This window comes from Microtus pennsylvanicus, chromosome 4 (assembly GCF_037038515.1).
Source record: "Microtus pennsylvanicus isolate mMicPen1 chromosome 4, mMicPen1.hap1, whole genome shotgun sequence".
Lineage (NCBI taxonomy): Eukaryota > Metazoa > Chordata > Mammalia > Rodentia > Cricetidae > Microtus > Microtus pennsylvanicus.
In genome coordinates, this window is record NC_134582.1 from 140,338,792 (window position 1) to 140,354,511 (window position 15,720).

Genomic DNA, 15,720 nt, shown 5'->3' on the forward strand with positions numbered 1-15,720 from the left:
AATACTAGAGAGACCATCCATGCTACTGGATTGGTAAAATTAATGTTGTAAAACTGACCATCCTACTTAAAGCATTTGATTCCCATCAAAATTTCAATAAAATTCTTCATAGAAATTGAAAAGTTAATCTCAAAATTCACATGGAAACTTAAAAGACAAAGACTAGCTAATGCAATCCTGAACAATAAAATACTGCTGAAGTACCACCCCTGATTTCAAGTAACACTTGAGAGCTATAGTAATAAAAAGAGAATGGTATTGTCATTAAAACATACAAATGTATAAATACATATACATTTATATATAATAAAACTGAAGAACCAAAGATAATCCCACATTCTTACAGTTCCCTGATTTTCAACAAAGAGGCAAAAATACATGTTGAAGAAAAGACAGTATCTTCAATAAATGGTACCAGTCAGATATATGGAAGAATAAAGTAGATTATCACCTGCACAAGGCTCAGCTCCAAATGAACCACAGACCTCAATGTAAGGCCCTGAATCTGAGGAGGAAGGCAGTATGCTTCAACTCCTAGGCACAGGGAAGGCTGTGTGAACAGCACCCCATTAATACAGCTATTAACCGACAAGTCACAAATGGGATGTTATGAAACCAAAGAGCTTGTGTGCAGCAAAACAGTCATCAGTCCAGCGACAAAGCAACTTCCAGAATGGGAAAAAATCTTTATCACCTAGACATCTGACAGAGGTTGTCTAGAATATATAAAGAATGCAAACAAAAAACAAACCCAACTTAAAATGGAGCATTAAACTAAACAGGGAAATTTTAAAACAAGAAATACAAAGAGCTGATAAATACATCTTTAAACATTCAATATTTTTAGCCATCAGAGACATGCAAACTAAAACCACTTTGAGATTTCACTTTACCCCAGTTAAAGTTACTATGGTTTTTTTAAGGACCACAAAGGCTGATGTCTATGTGAAAAGGCGAAACACATTCACTGTTGGTGGAGTACGAACTGGTGTTTCCACTATGTAACTCAGTGTGAGGTCCCCTAGAAAGCTACAAAAAGTTGTACTATAAGATCCAGCTTTAGCACCTGGGCATATTCCCAAAGGACTCTATATTCTTCTACAGAGATGCCTGCTCACCAGATTTACTGTTACTATAGTCACAAAAGCCAGCAAGGGGAAACAGCCTTGATGTCCATCAAGTGATGAATAGAGAATGGAAATGTGATACATGCACACAGTAAAATATTATTCAGCTGCGAAGAAAAATGAAATTCACAGGTAAGTGGATGGATTTAAAAATAATCATTCTAGCCGGTTGTGGTGGCGCACGCCGGTAGGATTTGCTGAAGGAGGCAGAGGCAGGAGGATCACGAGTTCGAGGCCAGCCTGGGCTACACATTTAAAAAAAAAAAAAGAAAAGAAAAATAATCATTCTGAGTGAGGGAACATGAATTCAGAAAGACAAATGTCACATGTTCTCTCTCGTTCATGGATGCTACCTTTGAGTTTCTACATAATTCTATTTAAATTAAAATACCCATAAAAGTCAAAAAACTAGTAAGGTGCCATAGGGGTGGGCTTAAAGTGAAGAGTGATAGAACACAGGTATGTGGTGTGAGGGAGGAGAAAGGAAAATAATAACAGGAAGGGTAAAGCGGGCCAAGGAATAGGAAGGCAAGATACAGAAGTATGGGAAGGAATAGCTAACACTAAAGATCTTTGAAAAAAATACATATAGAAACTTCAACTAGAGAAGTTTCCTAAAACATAGAAAAGGACTTTAAAGATGCTACCTGATAATGGAGACACCATAGGTGATCAAATAAGAAGGTCAGTGCTAAGTATGGATCCACTTTTCAATGTACTCCCATAGAGCACCCCCGAAAACACTACAGGCTATTGCCATTGCTCTTCCTCCAGAGCTTGATGGTAAGACCCAACTGCTGAAGATAACACACACTTGAGTCATAGGACAAGGAGAAATCAAACTGGTACCAACCTAGAAGCTTCATCCCTTACTGGCTAGGTTCCACGGTACATGCTGCCAGAAGAAAAAAAGCAACCAACAACCTCATCCAGCTGTGAACCCAGGTGCTGTAGGAACTACTGTCCCGGCAAGGTATGTTCACTTAGTGCAAGTGTGGCAAGAACATCATAGGAGCAATCAGACAATTTCTGGCTAGACTTAAAGCCTGTTCTACAAGGTGGAACTCACACCCTGGTACCATTAACTGGGCGGAAGGACAACAACAAAACTCACATGGCTTCCCGCCCCTCTCCCAATTTATTAGTATTTTATAGTGGTTATATTGCCTGCAACTAGATATTTGACTGTCTTTAAAGTAACATATATATACACAGGCATAGAAAGAACAATGGTTTACGGTTTTAAGAACGTTAATCTGCTCTTAAATATCAAAATGGATAAGTAAAAAGTAGCATTTCACTTCAGATGAAGAGATAAATTCAGTTTTAAGCAGGCTAATATTTTATTTATTTATTTATTATGTATACAATATTCTGTCTGTGTGTATGCCTGCAGGCCAGAAGAGGGCACCAGACCCCATTACAGATGGTTGTGAGCCACCATGTGGTTGCTGGGAATTGAACTCAGGAACTTTGGAAGAGCAGGCAATGCTCTTAACCTCTGAGCCATCTCTCCAGCTCCCCTAAGCAGGCTAATATTAAACCCATTTAAAAATGAATGTTTAAGCTGAGTGATGGTGCACACCTTTAAATCCTAGCACTCAGGAGGCAGAGACAGGTGAATCTCTGAGTTCAAGGCCAGCCTGGTCTATAGAGCTAGTGCCAGGCTCCAAAGCTACATAGAGAAACCCTGTCTCAAAAAAGCAAAAAGAGAGAGACAGAGAGACAGAGAGAGAGAGACAGAGACAGAGAGACAGAGAGAGAGACAGAGAGAGAGACAGAGAGAGAGAGAGAGAGAGAGAGAGAGAGAGAGAGAGAGAGAGAGAGAGAGAAAATGTTTTTAAAAAGACTTAAGAGTTAGAGTTTTGGATTAGAGCTCATGAAGAAAATGCGAACTTGAAGCCGGGTGGTGGTGGCGCATGCCTTTAATCCCAGCACTCAGGAGGCAGAGGCAGGCAGATCTCTGTGAGTTCGAGACCAGCCTGGTCTACAAGAGCTAGTTCCAGGACAGGCTCCAAAACCACAGAGAAACCCTGTCTTGAAAAGACCAAAAAAAGAAAAAAAAAAGAAAACGCGAGAGGAACCCATAGACATATGTAATTACTTATGGCATAAAAGAATTCTAAAGCTTTGGAAACACTGGGGAATTAGTGTCTAGGTAGAGTTAACAGATATGTGATGTAGGAGGGTCTTCTATCTATCTGTTGTTTCATTGGTTAATTAATAAAGAAACTGCTTGGCCTGATAGGTCAGAACATAGGTAGGTGGGGAAGACAGAACAGAATGCTGGGAGAAAGAAAGCAGAGACAGGCAGATGCCATGAAGCTTTGGCCCAAGATGGACGTAGGTTAGAATCTTCCTGGTAAGCCATAACCCCATGGTGATATACAGATTACTAGATATGGGTTAAAGCAAGATATGAGAGTTAGCCAAGAAGAGCTAGATATAATGGGCCAGGCAGTATTTAAATGAATACAGTTTGTGCGTTGTTATTTCCAGGGGAAAAGCAGGCCTCCTCACCTCATCACTACAGATATGCAAGCATGCCATGACTTGAGAAATATCCCTGGGGGCTGGAGAAATGGCTCAGAGGGTAAGAGCACTGGCTGCTCTTCCAGAGGTCCTGAGTTCAATTCCCAGCAACCACAAGGTGGCTCACAACCATCTGTAATGAGATCTGGTGCCCTCCTCTGGCATGTGGGCATACAAGGCGGCAGAATGTTGTATACATAATAAATAAATAAAATTTAAAAAAAAAAGAAAAGAAATATCCCTAATGTGCAATGGAAAGTAGTAAAGAGAAAATAAAGACAAGTGTTTGAAGTGAGAGGAGAGTAGCAAGTACTTTTAACTGTGGAACCATCTCTCTGGTTGCCCTAAAACTATTTTTATAACCAGAAATTTCACATAAATGTAAAATATGTTTTAATATACTCTCTCTTCTATTCACTATGTCTGGGTACCTGCTCAGGGTTTCACAGGCCAGTGGGGACTGAGCAGAAAGAATCAAAGTCCCGCCCTCCCAAGTCAGAAAGGAAGAAAACAATTGGGGAATCAAATGTTTTTTGGATAGTGCTCAATTCTTACAAGAAAAAGCAAGGAATTAGAAAGAGATGCAGCAGAGGAGCATGGTGATTTGATGTGAAAGGGGAGGAGACTTTGGCACAGGAACAGTGCCAAAGGGGAGGGGACATCTGCATAGAAAGCCTACAAGTAGAGAAGGCAAAAGTCAGAGAGAGAGCTAAGACTGTACATATCTCATCCCAAAAATCAAACAGGCATCTTCTCAAAACAAGCTAAAAACATAAAGGTGGTATGTGTTATACTTTATAATTTGAGGCTTTTTCCCGGGGCTTTGACAGCACATAGAATGAACACACGGCAAGTAAGATTTACCTTTTTATCCAGATCCCCTGAAGAATAATCTTCTTCTATAGGATGTCTGAAGCATAGGTTATGCTGATGCCACCACATCCACTGAGAACCCACTACAGACAGTAGTTAATCTGAAGAAACAGGGTAGGTGATGCGATTGATAGCCTCACTTGGCTTTGGAACTTTTTTAAAAAGTTCTAAAACTGACACTTCTACTAGGGAAACCTCACAGTGTTGTAGCACAGCATGCGATCAGCACCTAGTAGAGCAGCTCCAGTGTGTAGCTAGGTTCCCTCATGGTGGGGTTTGTGATGTCATAATAGAACTGAGAATGTCACAATAGAGCAAGCAGACCACAGGCTCTGTCCACTCTGCTGCCTGAGAGATCAAATCTCAAGAGTTATCCAGATTAACTTCAAGGACTAAAATGAAATTCTCTTTAATGATCAGGAAAGTTGTTGATGTGTCTTGATGGAAAACAGTGTTTAAGGAATATCTCAAATATTTAGAGGCTGAAAACAGAAAAACAGAACACTATAAATTGAAAACCTGAGGCCAGTCTGGTGGTGCCTCCAGCACTTGGGAGGCAGAGGCACTCAGATCTCTGTGAGTACAGACCTAGTCTCAGGACAGCCAGGGCTGTTACACAGGGAAATGCTGTCTCAAAAAACCAAAATAATAATAATAATAACAAAGACATACAATAGAATATTTTATACAGCCTTAAAAAGAAGGAAAGTTATCTCAAGCTACATGGATGAACTTAGAGGAAATCATGACAAATGAAATAAGCCAGTCACAAAAAGATAAATTCTAGACAATTCTATGTCTAGGAGGTAGGTAGTTAAATTTCATGGAATCAGAGAGTAGAGTAGAATAGCAAGAGGAAAAGAAAAGGAGACCTGTTTATGGGCACAGTTTCAGGTTCCAAGATAGAAAAGTTCAATTTTACAACAAATGGCTAAAACTGGGCTGGAGAGATGACTCGGTTGGCAAGAATACTTGCTGTGTAAGAATGAGAACCTGAGTATGGATCTCTGGAACCCATGTAAAAATCCAGGTGTGACCCTGAATATACCTGTAACCAGTGCAGTCCTCTGGATGCCACATGAGCAGACACAGGTGAGCATCTATCTCCCCATCCCCCAAACACACACATAAACTAATAAAAAAGTAAATTTTTTTAAAAAAATTACCATGGCTTATAAGATGGCTCAGTGTGTAAAGGTGCTTGTTGCTAAGCCTAACAACCGGAGTGCAATTCCTGAGATCCACATTGTAGAACAGGCTCTTCTGACCTCTGTATTTACCCCAACACACAAGATGAATAAATAAAATACAATTTTTAAAAACGGTTAAAGGAGGGCCGGGCGATGGTGGCACACGCCTTTAATCCCAGCACTCGGGAGGCAGAGGCAGGCGAATCTCTGCGAGTTCGAGACCAGCCTGGTCTACAAGAGCTAGTTCCAGGACAGGCTCCAAAGCCACAGAGAAACCCTGTCTCGAAAAACCAAAAAAAAAAAAAATGGTTAAAGGAATAGGAGAGAGATCAACAGCTACAATCACTTGTTCTTGTAAAAGACCCAGAAGATTCAGCTCCTGCACATGGTGGCTAATAACTGTAGCTCTCATTCCAAGGGATCCAATGCCAACTTCTGACACCTTCTATAGGCACCATCTAGGCAAAATCACACACATACACACACACACCCCTAAACAAAATAAACAATTAAATACCTGGGTATGGTGGCTGATTCTCTAATCCTAGCACCTACAAGGCTAAGGCAAGAGGATTGCCGCTTGTTCCAGAGTATGTAAATATAACCAAAACTATTTAGATATGTAGTATTTTTGGTTTTTAGCATTCTGATTTTTGGAAAGAGTTTCTTTTGGGGTTATTTAAAATAGATCCTTTAAATTACTAATGAGTTTTTTTTCAGAATTGGGTGGGCTCTTAATCTTATGTATCAGAAGATATACTTAAGAAAATAGCTTCAATAAATAAATAACAAAATACCTTGGGGAAGGGGGCATGCATATGTCACAGCACACAAAGGGAGGTCAGAGGACAACCTGTGGGAGTCTGCTCTCTTCTACCTGTGGGTCTTGAAGGTTGAACTCACACTGTCAGATTCTACCATAAGTACTTCTTCTTGTTAAGCCACCTTGCTGTCTTGCTGGTCTAGTTTTTATTTCTTGAGGACAGACTCTCATGTGGCTCAGGCTGACTCTGAAGTCATTATGTAACAGAGTCTGACCTTAGAAGTCCTAATCCTTCTACCTCCAACTCCCACGTACTAGGAGTTATAGGCATAGGGCACTACACATAGCTACCTTGCAATTTGACCTTAGAACAGAGATGAAAATGGTGCAGCCATTGCCTGGTGGGGTCCTTCTCTCCACTCATCAGTACAGAGCCCTAAGGCAAAGACCAAGATCAACAGTTTCCAGGTTTTTAAATATGATCTTCAGTACCTGAGGAGCAGAAGCTCTGGAAAGGTCAGGAGTGCCACAGCTTCTGAGATCAAACCATATCACACACAAAAGACACTGAGCATTTTGGTCACAACTTTTAGTTCCACATGGTTTAATGATGATTTGGTCACATAAGAAAATAAATAATCTCCATACAAAGCTGAACTGAAGCCTAAATTACCATCCTCAAATTTAATTTTATTGGCTATCAGAAACTTCTGAGAATAATCAGCCCCTTTGGATACATGTAACAGGATTTAAATACTTTTGGGCTTGAACTTTTCATTTATACATACATATATATTATGTATAATATATATTACTATATAATAATAGTAGTTTTAGATACTGCAAGACCTAAATGATTAATCCTGCTCATAAACTGAACTTAAGTCTAAATTATCATCCTCAAATTTAATTTTATTGAAGTTAGAGGATGATTTGAAGAAGTTGGCTTTCTCCTTTCAGGATTCAAAGTCCAATTGCTCGGATTGGCAGCAGGCACCTTTATTTGCTGAGCCATCCCAGTGGCCCAGAAACTAGGTTTTAACAGAATAAAAGAATTAAATAAGGAGAAAGGATAGGAAAACTGAAAGTATAGATTCCTTAAGATGGAGTAATGAGACTAGAAAGGAGGATAAAGACTTAGGACATGTCTGAATCAAGTTGTCCTCTAACCTCCACATGAGTGTCATGGAACTCACATGTCGTGTGTATACACACACACACACACACACACACTATATATATATATATCATATACATACATACATATTGCATAAATTACAAGTGCTTTGGGGGCAGCTTAGTGGTAACCTATTCAGCAATTTGTGACTGAGGCCTGCACAGCTAGAGTTCACCAGCCTGATGGTCCCTTAGAACTGCACATTTATCAACTTAAAATGAACGGGACCTAGTTTACTGACTGTGCTCAGCAGATGTCTCTGGAGAAATGGTATAAGCAGAAGTTAGTGAGTCAGCACTTAAAGAAAAGAAAGAAAAGGCAAAAGGAAGGGTTTATTTCAACTGTGACTTCAGCAAGAAATGGCAGAATTTGAGACCAGGAAATACAGCTTAAAAGCAAAATAAAACAGAAACACCCAAAGTGGAAAAAAATATACTTTTCATTCTATTCTATTCTCATAGATAAAATAGTGAAGGATATGCACAAAAATGTCAAAATGACTATAACATGATTATAACATAATTAACATCTCTAGATGCTAAGATACAGAGTTTTATGTTATTTTTCATTTTCTTATTAATTTCCTGCTTGCTTATTTACTTATCACTTATTTGTGTGCGTCTTGGGGGACATTCCAGTGTCACTGCACACGTGAAGGGAGAATAGCAGGACAACTTTTGGTATTGGTTTTTCTCCTTCCACCATGTAGGTCCTAAGAATCCAACTCAGGTCATCAAGCTTGGTAACTAGGTTGCTAAGTCAACTTTTTAGCCCTATGTGTGCCAGCACACACACACACACACACACACACACACACACACTAAATAAATAAATAAATAAATATTTTATTTTATTTAAGATTCTGGGGGCGGGGTGCTGGAGATAGCTCAGAAACTCAGAATGTTTGCTGCTCTTGCAGAGGACCCAAGTTTGGTTCCCAGTACCCACACTGAGCAGCTCACAATTGCCCGTAACTCCAATTCCAGGGGACCCAATAATTTCTTCTGGCCTCCATTGGTATTTGCAGATACATGTGCATGTGCACACATGCATACACACACACTATACATTTTTAATTATGAAAAATTATAGTAGTTCCTGTATCCCACATGGCCATGGCTCCACCAAAATCCTAGTAATGGCCTGCCTATTGGTTCACTGACTTTCAACTCCGTCTCCACAGGGCTACTAGTATTCTAAACACAATGGGCATATAAAATATTTTAAGCGTATTTAAAGTACAAGATACTTTAAAGTCTCAACTATCTATAACCGTTGGCATACCAGTTCTGATTCCCAGACTAGACAGTAAACCACCTCCCAAAATCCTGTTTATTTATAGTTTCCCATATGCTGACTGTACTTTTGCACACATTCCTCCCTCCACCCAGAATACTCTTCCCTCTCTTTCTACACCCACCTAAAAATCTACTAGCCCTTGTACTTACCTCAAATGAAAATCACATAAAGAGTGCCTAGTCAGCTGACTACTTCCTCTGCTATATGCCCCATTCTTTTTGCATTGTATACATCATTTACCACTACTTCATGTGTACTGGAATTGTTGAAATACCTATAAAGCTCATTACTCACGGTGCTTTGAAACAATGTTCCCCGTAGGCTCACGTCTTTGAACACTTAGCCCCATTTGGGCAGGCACTTTTGGGGTAAGTTTAAGAGGTGGTCTTGCTGGAGGAAGTACATATCTGAAGGCAGGTTCTGAGAGTTTAAGGACTTATGCCACTCTCTCCGCTCCGTGCTTTGCTCACGGTGTGAACTCTCAATATCTTGCTGCAGGCACCACTCCTGCCCGCCACTTGCTAACTTCCTCCACTCTGCCATCATGGCCACCTATTCCTCTAAAACCATATGCCCAAAACAAGTTGGTCATGGTGTTTTAACACAGCAACAGAAAAGGAACTGATACACCACTCCAAAGCTTTATTTTAAGTCAGAAGCTACAAGTCTCTGTGTTTAAAACTATGCCAAGAGTCAGTAGGTATTCTTTTAAACATTTACTTTCTTAACTATTTAATAAACCAATAAATTCATAAATGTATTTGTTTTATTATCTATTTATATAAGTATCTTGGGATCTGATCAAGGGGCATTAAGTATTATTAGCATTCTCTGAATGAAACCATTTTGAAATTTCAGACCTAACTGAAGCCAGATGTAGTAGCTCACACTTGGGTGATTGAGGCAGAAGCAGCAGTACACTGAGTTTAAGACCAGCCTACAGTAACTACATTCTCAGTTGTAGGTCATCTTGGGATACAGAATGAGGTCCTTTCTTTCTAGTAGAGGTGGCAATATCTCTGATAGATATCATACACTATCAAATAAAAGCTCCTGTGGTGGACTACTTGAATGTCTGGTTCCTAGTTGTTAAACTGTTTAGGAAGGTGTCACAACATGGTCCATGAATGAAGCTTTATGATATTTCTGAGACCCTATGAGAAAACTCCAAGTAAACAAGACAAGAGTCTGATAACCTCTGCTCCTCCATAATGTAGGTTGTTCTTGGAGTGTGCTTTTTGACCCTCCTAGATGTAGGGTTTTCTTCAGATTATTCATTACAACTGTCTATTATTGGTTCATATGCCTCCACAGAAAAACATGTTTTGCCACATGCAGCTTGTCCTTGTGATTGCATACTTTACTCAGGTGACTCTTATTAACCCTCAGAGTTAATAATTGTTGATGCTCTAAATAAAGTTGACTATTACATGAGACTTTAATCTGCCTCATTTTTAGGCCTCGCTATCCCTGGTTCACACTGCCAACCAGAGCAATAAACAAGCGGCATCACAAATCAGGGACCTGAAATCAGCTCTGCGATAAGAGAGTGGGGACCCTCAGAGAAGGAGGTGTAGCGAATGTGACTATCTAATCTTGAATTCTCTTCACTTTTTAATAAGGAATTAGGAGAGCCTATGAAAAGGCTAACTTTACAACGTAAGCAAGCTAGGGCACAGCATGAAGATGAAATTTGTTTACCAATTTGTCCCCAGCCTCAGGAGCTGCATGTGGTATATTTGATGCAATGTCAGCAAAATCAAAATGTTTACCTACTTATGCACTAATCAATATATATTATAAACTCTAGAAGGAGAGGTGACATGTCTTTGCATATTATCCTGAGAAGCAAGAAAAGTACTACAGATGTTTTAATTCAGACTAAAAAGCATTTATGTGCAGTATGGCTCCTTCACTGCCTTTATATTTAGTTATTTTTTTTTCCCCACTAAACTGTCTCCTACAGGTATTATAGCACAAAAGGATAAACATTTGGACTGTGTCTATTTATCCCAAATGGGCCATAAAATACTAACTGCTTACCTTACTCTTCTTACTTAGTTAGTAAATCAGAGGAACTGATGTCCACAATTACATGGATTTGGGATCCTTGCTGTATTATATTACTTTTAACTAACAATCTGTTTTTAAGAGAGTTGCAGAACTTTATAAATTTTCAAATTTCATTCATAAATTAGTATGGAATGATAGGAAACCAATATCCAGCTGGCAAACTATGGGATTTTTTCATAAGAACTAAATTTATGATAGCAAAAATTGTTTAACCTTTTTCCATTCCACAGGCAGATACTTATTTTATTGATGGCTCATCTAACAGTATAGGAGGAATTCATGGTCCAGATATTCATCAATCTATTAATATTTCCTTTTCACTAGCCCAAGAGGTGGAACTGGCTTTTTTTCTTATCTATTATGGTTAGTTCATAAACCCTTAAATATAGTTTCAGATTCTGCTTATGGACGATTTCTAGCACTGGGCTCATGGTTTTAGTGCAGAAGGAAATAAGCAAGCTGAAGCATTAACTTGCCCTATTTTTACTTCTCCAGAAAATTGGGAAGGGGTATGCATCTGCCATTGCAAATGGAGCCACTGAAAGATTATAGATCCCTCTTCAGCTCCTCTGGCCCTGGGCAATCAAGTCAGAGAGAAAGCAGAAGTCACCAGAAAGATAGCAAACTTCAAACTGAAGGGCAAAAGGAAATATTCACCATATTATTGAAATCAAGTCTGCCAAGGTGAAGCCAAGTTAAGGCCCTGTGAGCCATGGGAGAAGTTATTTTACTAATGACTCTGTGTTTATGCCTGGACCTTGATACTGTAATAGACACATTCATTCATCTAGGAAGAGACTGTGTTTAATTTTTTCTTGGAATTTAAATTACTTCCTATTTGCAACGGCCATTATAAAATTTGCATTCCTATTAGAAGGCATATATGTACTTTTGTTTTACCAGATACCAGAATAGCTTTTCAGAACAGCATTTCAAGATATTCTCTAGATTTTTCTGATCAATATAATAGTGTGTCTGGGCATAATTTGGATCTCTGTTCTTGGTGGCACAGTATTACACACAATGCTTTCACTATTCAAATATTATAATTTGCTTGCTTATTGGATACTTGTGCATCAAATGACAATTAGATTGCTCTACAACATCTCAAATCAAAACCACTGGATATCCTGCTTTTAAAATAAAAAAAGGTAAAATATAAATAAAAAAGGGAAAGATGTCAGAACACAGTCCATGAATGAAGCTGTGGGAGATTTCTGAGGCCTGCCTTGTGAGAAAGCTCCAAGTAAACAAGGCAGCAGTCTTGTGACCTCTATTCCTCCATAGCATGGTTGTTCTTGGAATGGGCTTTCATACCCTTTCCAGGTATAGTAGATAGAAGTGAGTTCAGTTCAATTACTCATTACAAGTGGCTATTACTGGTTCATATGCCTCTATAAAAAATAAGTTTTTGCCACATGCATCTTGTCCTTGTGATTATATATATACTTTACTCAGGTGACTCGTCCGGATATAAATTATCTAATGCTCTGAGTAAACTTGGCTATTGCATGAGATTTAATCTGCTTCATTTTTAGGCCCCACTATCTCATTTTCACTCTGCAAACTAGAGCAGAAAAACGAAGGATTAGGAGGTGTGGCCTTGTTGGAGGAGATGTGTCACTGGGAGTGGGCTTTTAGGTTTCAAAAGTCCCCACCAGGCCAGGCTAGCTCTCTGCTGCCTACAGATCAGGATATAAAATATTCAGTTGCAGTTTCAACACCATGCCTGCCAAAACCTGCCTGCCACCATGCTTCCTGCCATGATAATCATGGACTAATCCTATAAAGCTTTAAGCAAACTCCCAATTAAATACTTTCTATTATAAGTTTCCTTGTCACAGTGTCTTTTCACAGCAATAGAACAGTAAAGATAACCCTAGTACTAGAACTCCTTTTGAGTTGTTGACTAGTAAGTACAACAGACTCCCACATACTACAAACTATTACTGCTAATGTTATTTGCTACCCTCTGAAATGTGACAGTAAGACTCTATTGCTGAAAAAGCCACACACCGGAGTCATAGAATCTAGTAGTGACCTGAAAGCTTTATCCCTACTGACTAACTTCCATAATGCAGCAAGGTACTATTCACACTACTGGGGAGGGGGGGACGACTAATCAATCTCACCCACTTATGAACCACACAAGCCACAATAATGATTGCCCTGACAAGACATGCCACTGGTATAAGAGTGGCATGAACATCACGAAATCAACCAACCACTTTCTAGTTGGATTTAAGGTCTGCTGATAAGTTGAAACCTGTACCCAGCACCTTTGTCAGACCAAGAGCCTATGGCTAGACAGGTCATAGTATCTAGGGAAGAACTTACTACCATTATGCTGTTAAATGGACATGGTATTAAACTGACTCCTAATGACTTATCATTATAGTCATAGATTAATGCATCTCTCAACCCTGATCAGAAAAGCTTCTATTTGCAATAGATGGAAATTAACACAGAGACCCCCAACTGGTCAAGGTAAAGAGGATAAGAGATTTTAATCTCAGCACTCAGGAGGCAGAGGCAAGTGGAACTCTGAGGTGGGTTCCAGGCCAGTCAGGACTACAGAAAGAAAAAAAAATGTAATTATAAAAAGAGGACACAATGTTGGGAAAGAACTTGAGCAGTTGAAGAGGGGTGAATATGATCAAAATATAGTATACAAAAATCTCAAAGAACTAATAAAAAATTCAAAATCTAACTGATAGGAAAATAAAGATCAAACTAAATATATAATGAGCAAATAGAAAATTCCAACCAACATTATAAATATGATATTAGAACTGTATATATTTGGAATTAGCAAACCAGTCAAGTAATCACTTGGGAGTTTACATGCTACAAAGAAGTCTTTTTCTTTCCTTCCCACATTGCTAGGAGCAGTGGGGGTCAGGGTACTACCAAGACTATGTTACAGTGCAAAAATATCTTCTCATCAGTCAAATAAATAAATATGGGATGTTTAAGATAAGTGAAAAAAATCTTCATACAATTCTCATTTCTACTTATTTTAACTTTTATCAGTGCCTGCCTGTGGCCTACCTGAGCTAGAGTAGGAACAGAAATTTGTCCAGTCTGCATATGAGCACAGCTGTGCTCTGCCCCAGAATGTGTTACACTTCGATGCTGTTGTGATTCAATCGTTTCCATGGTCATTTGCCTAAAAAACAAAAAGAAAAACAAATTAAGGCAATAACTGAAGGACCTAGAAACATGGCTACTGTTTTTACCTAGCTATCTGATATTCACTTCTGGAATCCATCTATTTTTTGAGATTCCATTTTATACCTGACAGAATGGCTAAGATCAAAAACACAAGTGACAGCTCATGCTGGCAGATGAGGAGAAATGGAACACTCCTCCAGTGCTGGTAGCAGTGCAAACTTAATACAGCAACTATGGAATTCAATATGGTGGTTCCTCAGAAAATTGGCAATCAGGGCTGGAGAGATGGCTCAGTGGTTAAGAGCATTGCCTGCTCTTCCAAAGGTCCTGAGTTCAGTTCCCGGCAACCACATGGTGGCTCACAACCATCTATAAAGAGGTCTGGTGCTCTCTTTTGGCCTGCAGACATGCACACAGACAGAATATTGTATACATAATAAATAAATGAATATTTTTAAAAAAAGAAAATTGGCAATCAATCTACCTCAAGATCCAGCTACACTATTCCTGGGAATATACCCAAAGGAGACTCTACCCCATCACAAGGACACTTCTCAACTGTGTTCATAGTGACTTTTTTCATAATAGCCAGAAACTGGAAACAACCTAAATGTCTGTCAACTGAAGAACAGATAAAGAAAATGTAGGGCTGGAGAGATGGCTCAGCAGTTAAGAGCATTGCCTGCTCTTCCAAAGGTTCTGAGTTCAATTCCCAGCAACCACATGGTGGCTCACAACCATCTGTAATGAGGTCTGGTGCCCTCTCCTGGCCTGCAGGGATACACACAGACAGAACATTGTATACATAATAAATAAATAAAGTTAATATTTAAAAAAAAAGAAAATGTAGTATATCTACACAATAGAGTATTTATTACTCAGCAGTTAAAAATAAAAAAGACATCATGAAATTTGCAGGCAAATGGATGGAACTAGAAAAAAAATCATCCTAAGATAACCCAGATGCAGAAAAACATAGTATGTACTCACTTCTAAGTAGACATTAGTTGTTAATAAAATGAAAATCATGCTACAACCCACAGACCCAAAAAGGCTAAGTAACAAGGAGGCTCTAGGGGAATGTACGGACTCCCCTGGGAAGGAGAAATAAAACAGATTTTTCAGGTGGACTGGGGGTGGGTGGGGATGAGAACAGGACAGATTGGAACCTTCCTGGAACCTATGAGGGTGATCCCAGTGAGGACTCCTAGTAATGGAGGATATGGAGCCTGAACCAGTCATCTGTAACTAGGCAAAGTGTCCAGTGGTAGGACTGGTGCACCAACTCACCACAAAGTCTTGAGCCCATGCCTGATACTGCCTAGATAGCCAGACACTGGAAGCTGCCTGGCCCAGAAACATAGGGTAAAATCAAACACTACTTGCATTAAAAAAAAAATAAAAGCAATGAAATAATTTCTAATATTCTACTATACTCATAGACTGGTGCCTAGCCCAATAATCATCAGAAAGGTTTCCTCTGTCAGCTGATAGGAGCAGAAACAGAGAACC

At 39.2% G+C, this 15,720-nt stretch overlaps 1 protein-coding gene across 9 annotated transcripts in view; it reads right to left on the reverse strand.

Moving 5' to 3' along the window:
- Crem (cAMP responsive element modulator) overlaps nt 1-15,720 on the reverse strand; it is a 79,880-nt gene that overhangs the window by 48,647 nt on the left and 15,513 nt on the right. For 8 of the 9 annotated variants that reach the window (XM_075970690.1, XM_075970672.1, XM_075970675.1 and 5 more), the window contains one exon: nt 14,086-14,203. In XM_075970690.1, coding sequence (XP_075826805.1) covers nt 14,086-14,203 — 118 coding nt within the window. Of the gene's footprint in view, nt 1-14,085; nt 14,204-15,720 lie in introns of those variants that run through there. The other variant, XM_075970686.1, reaches the window with a different exon arrangement.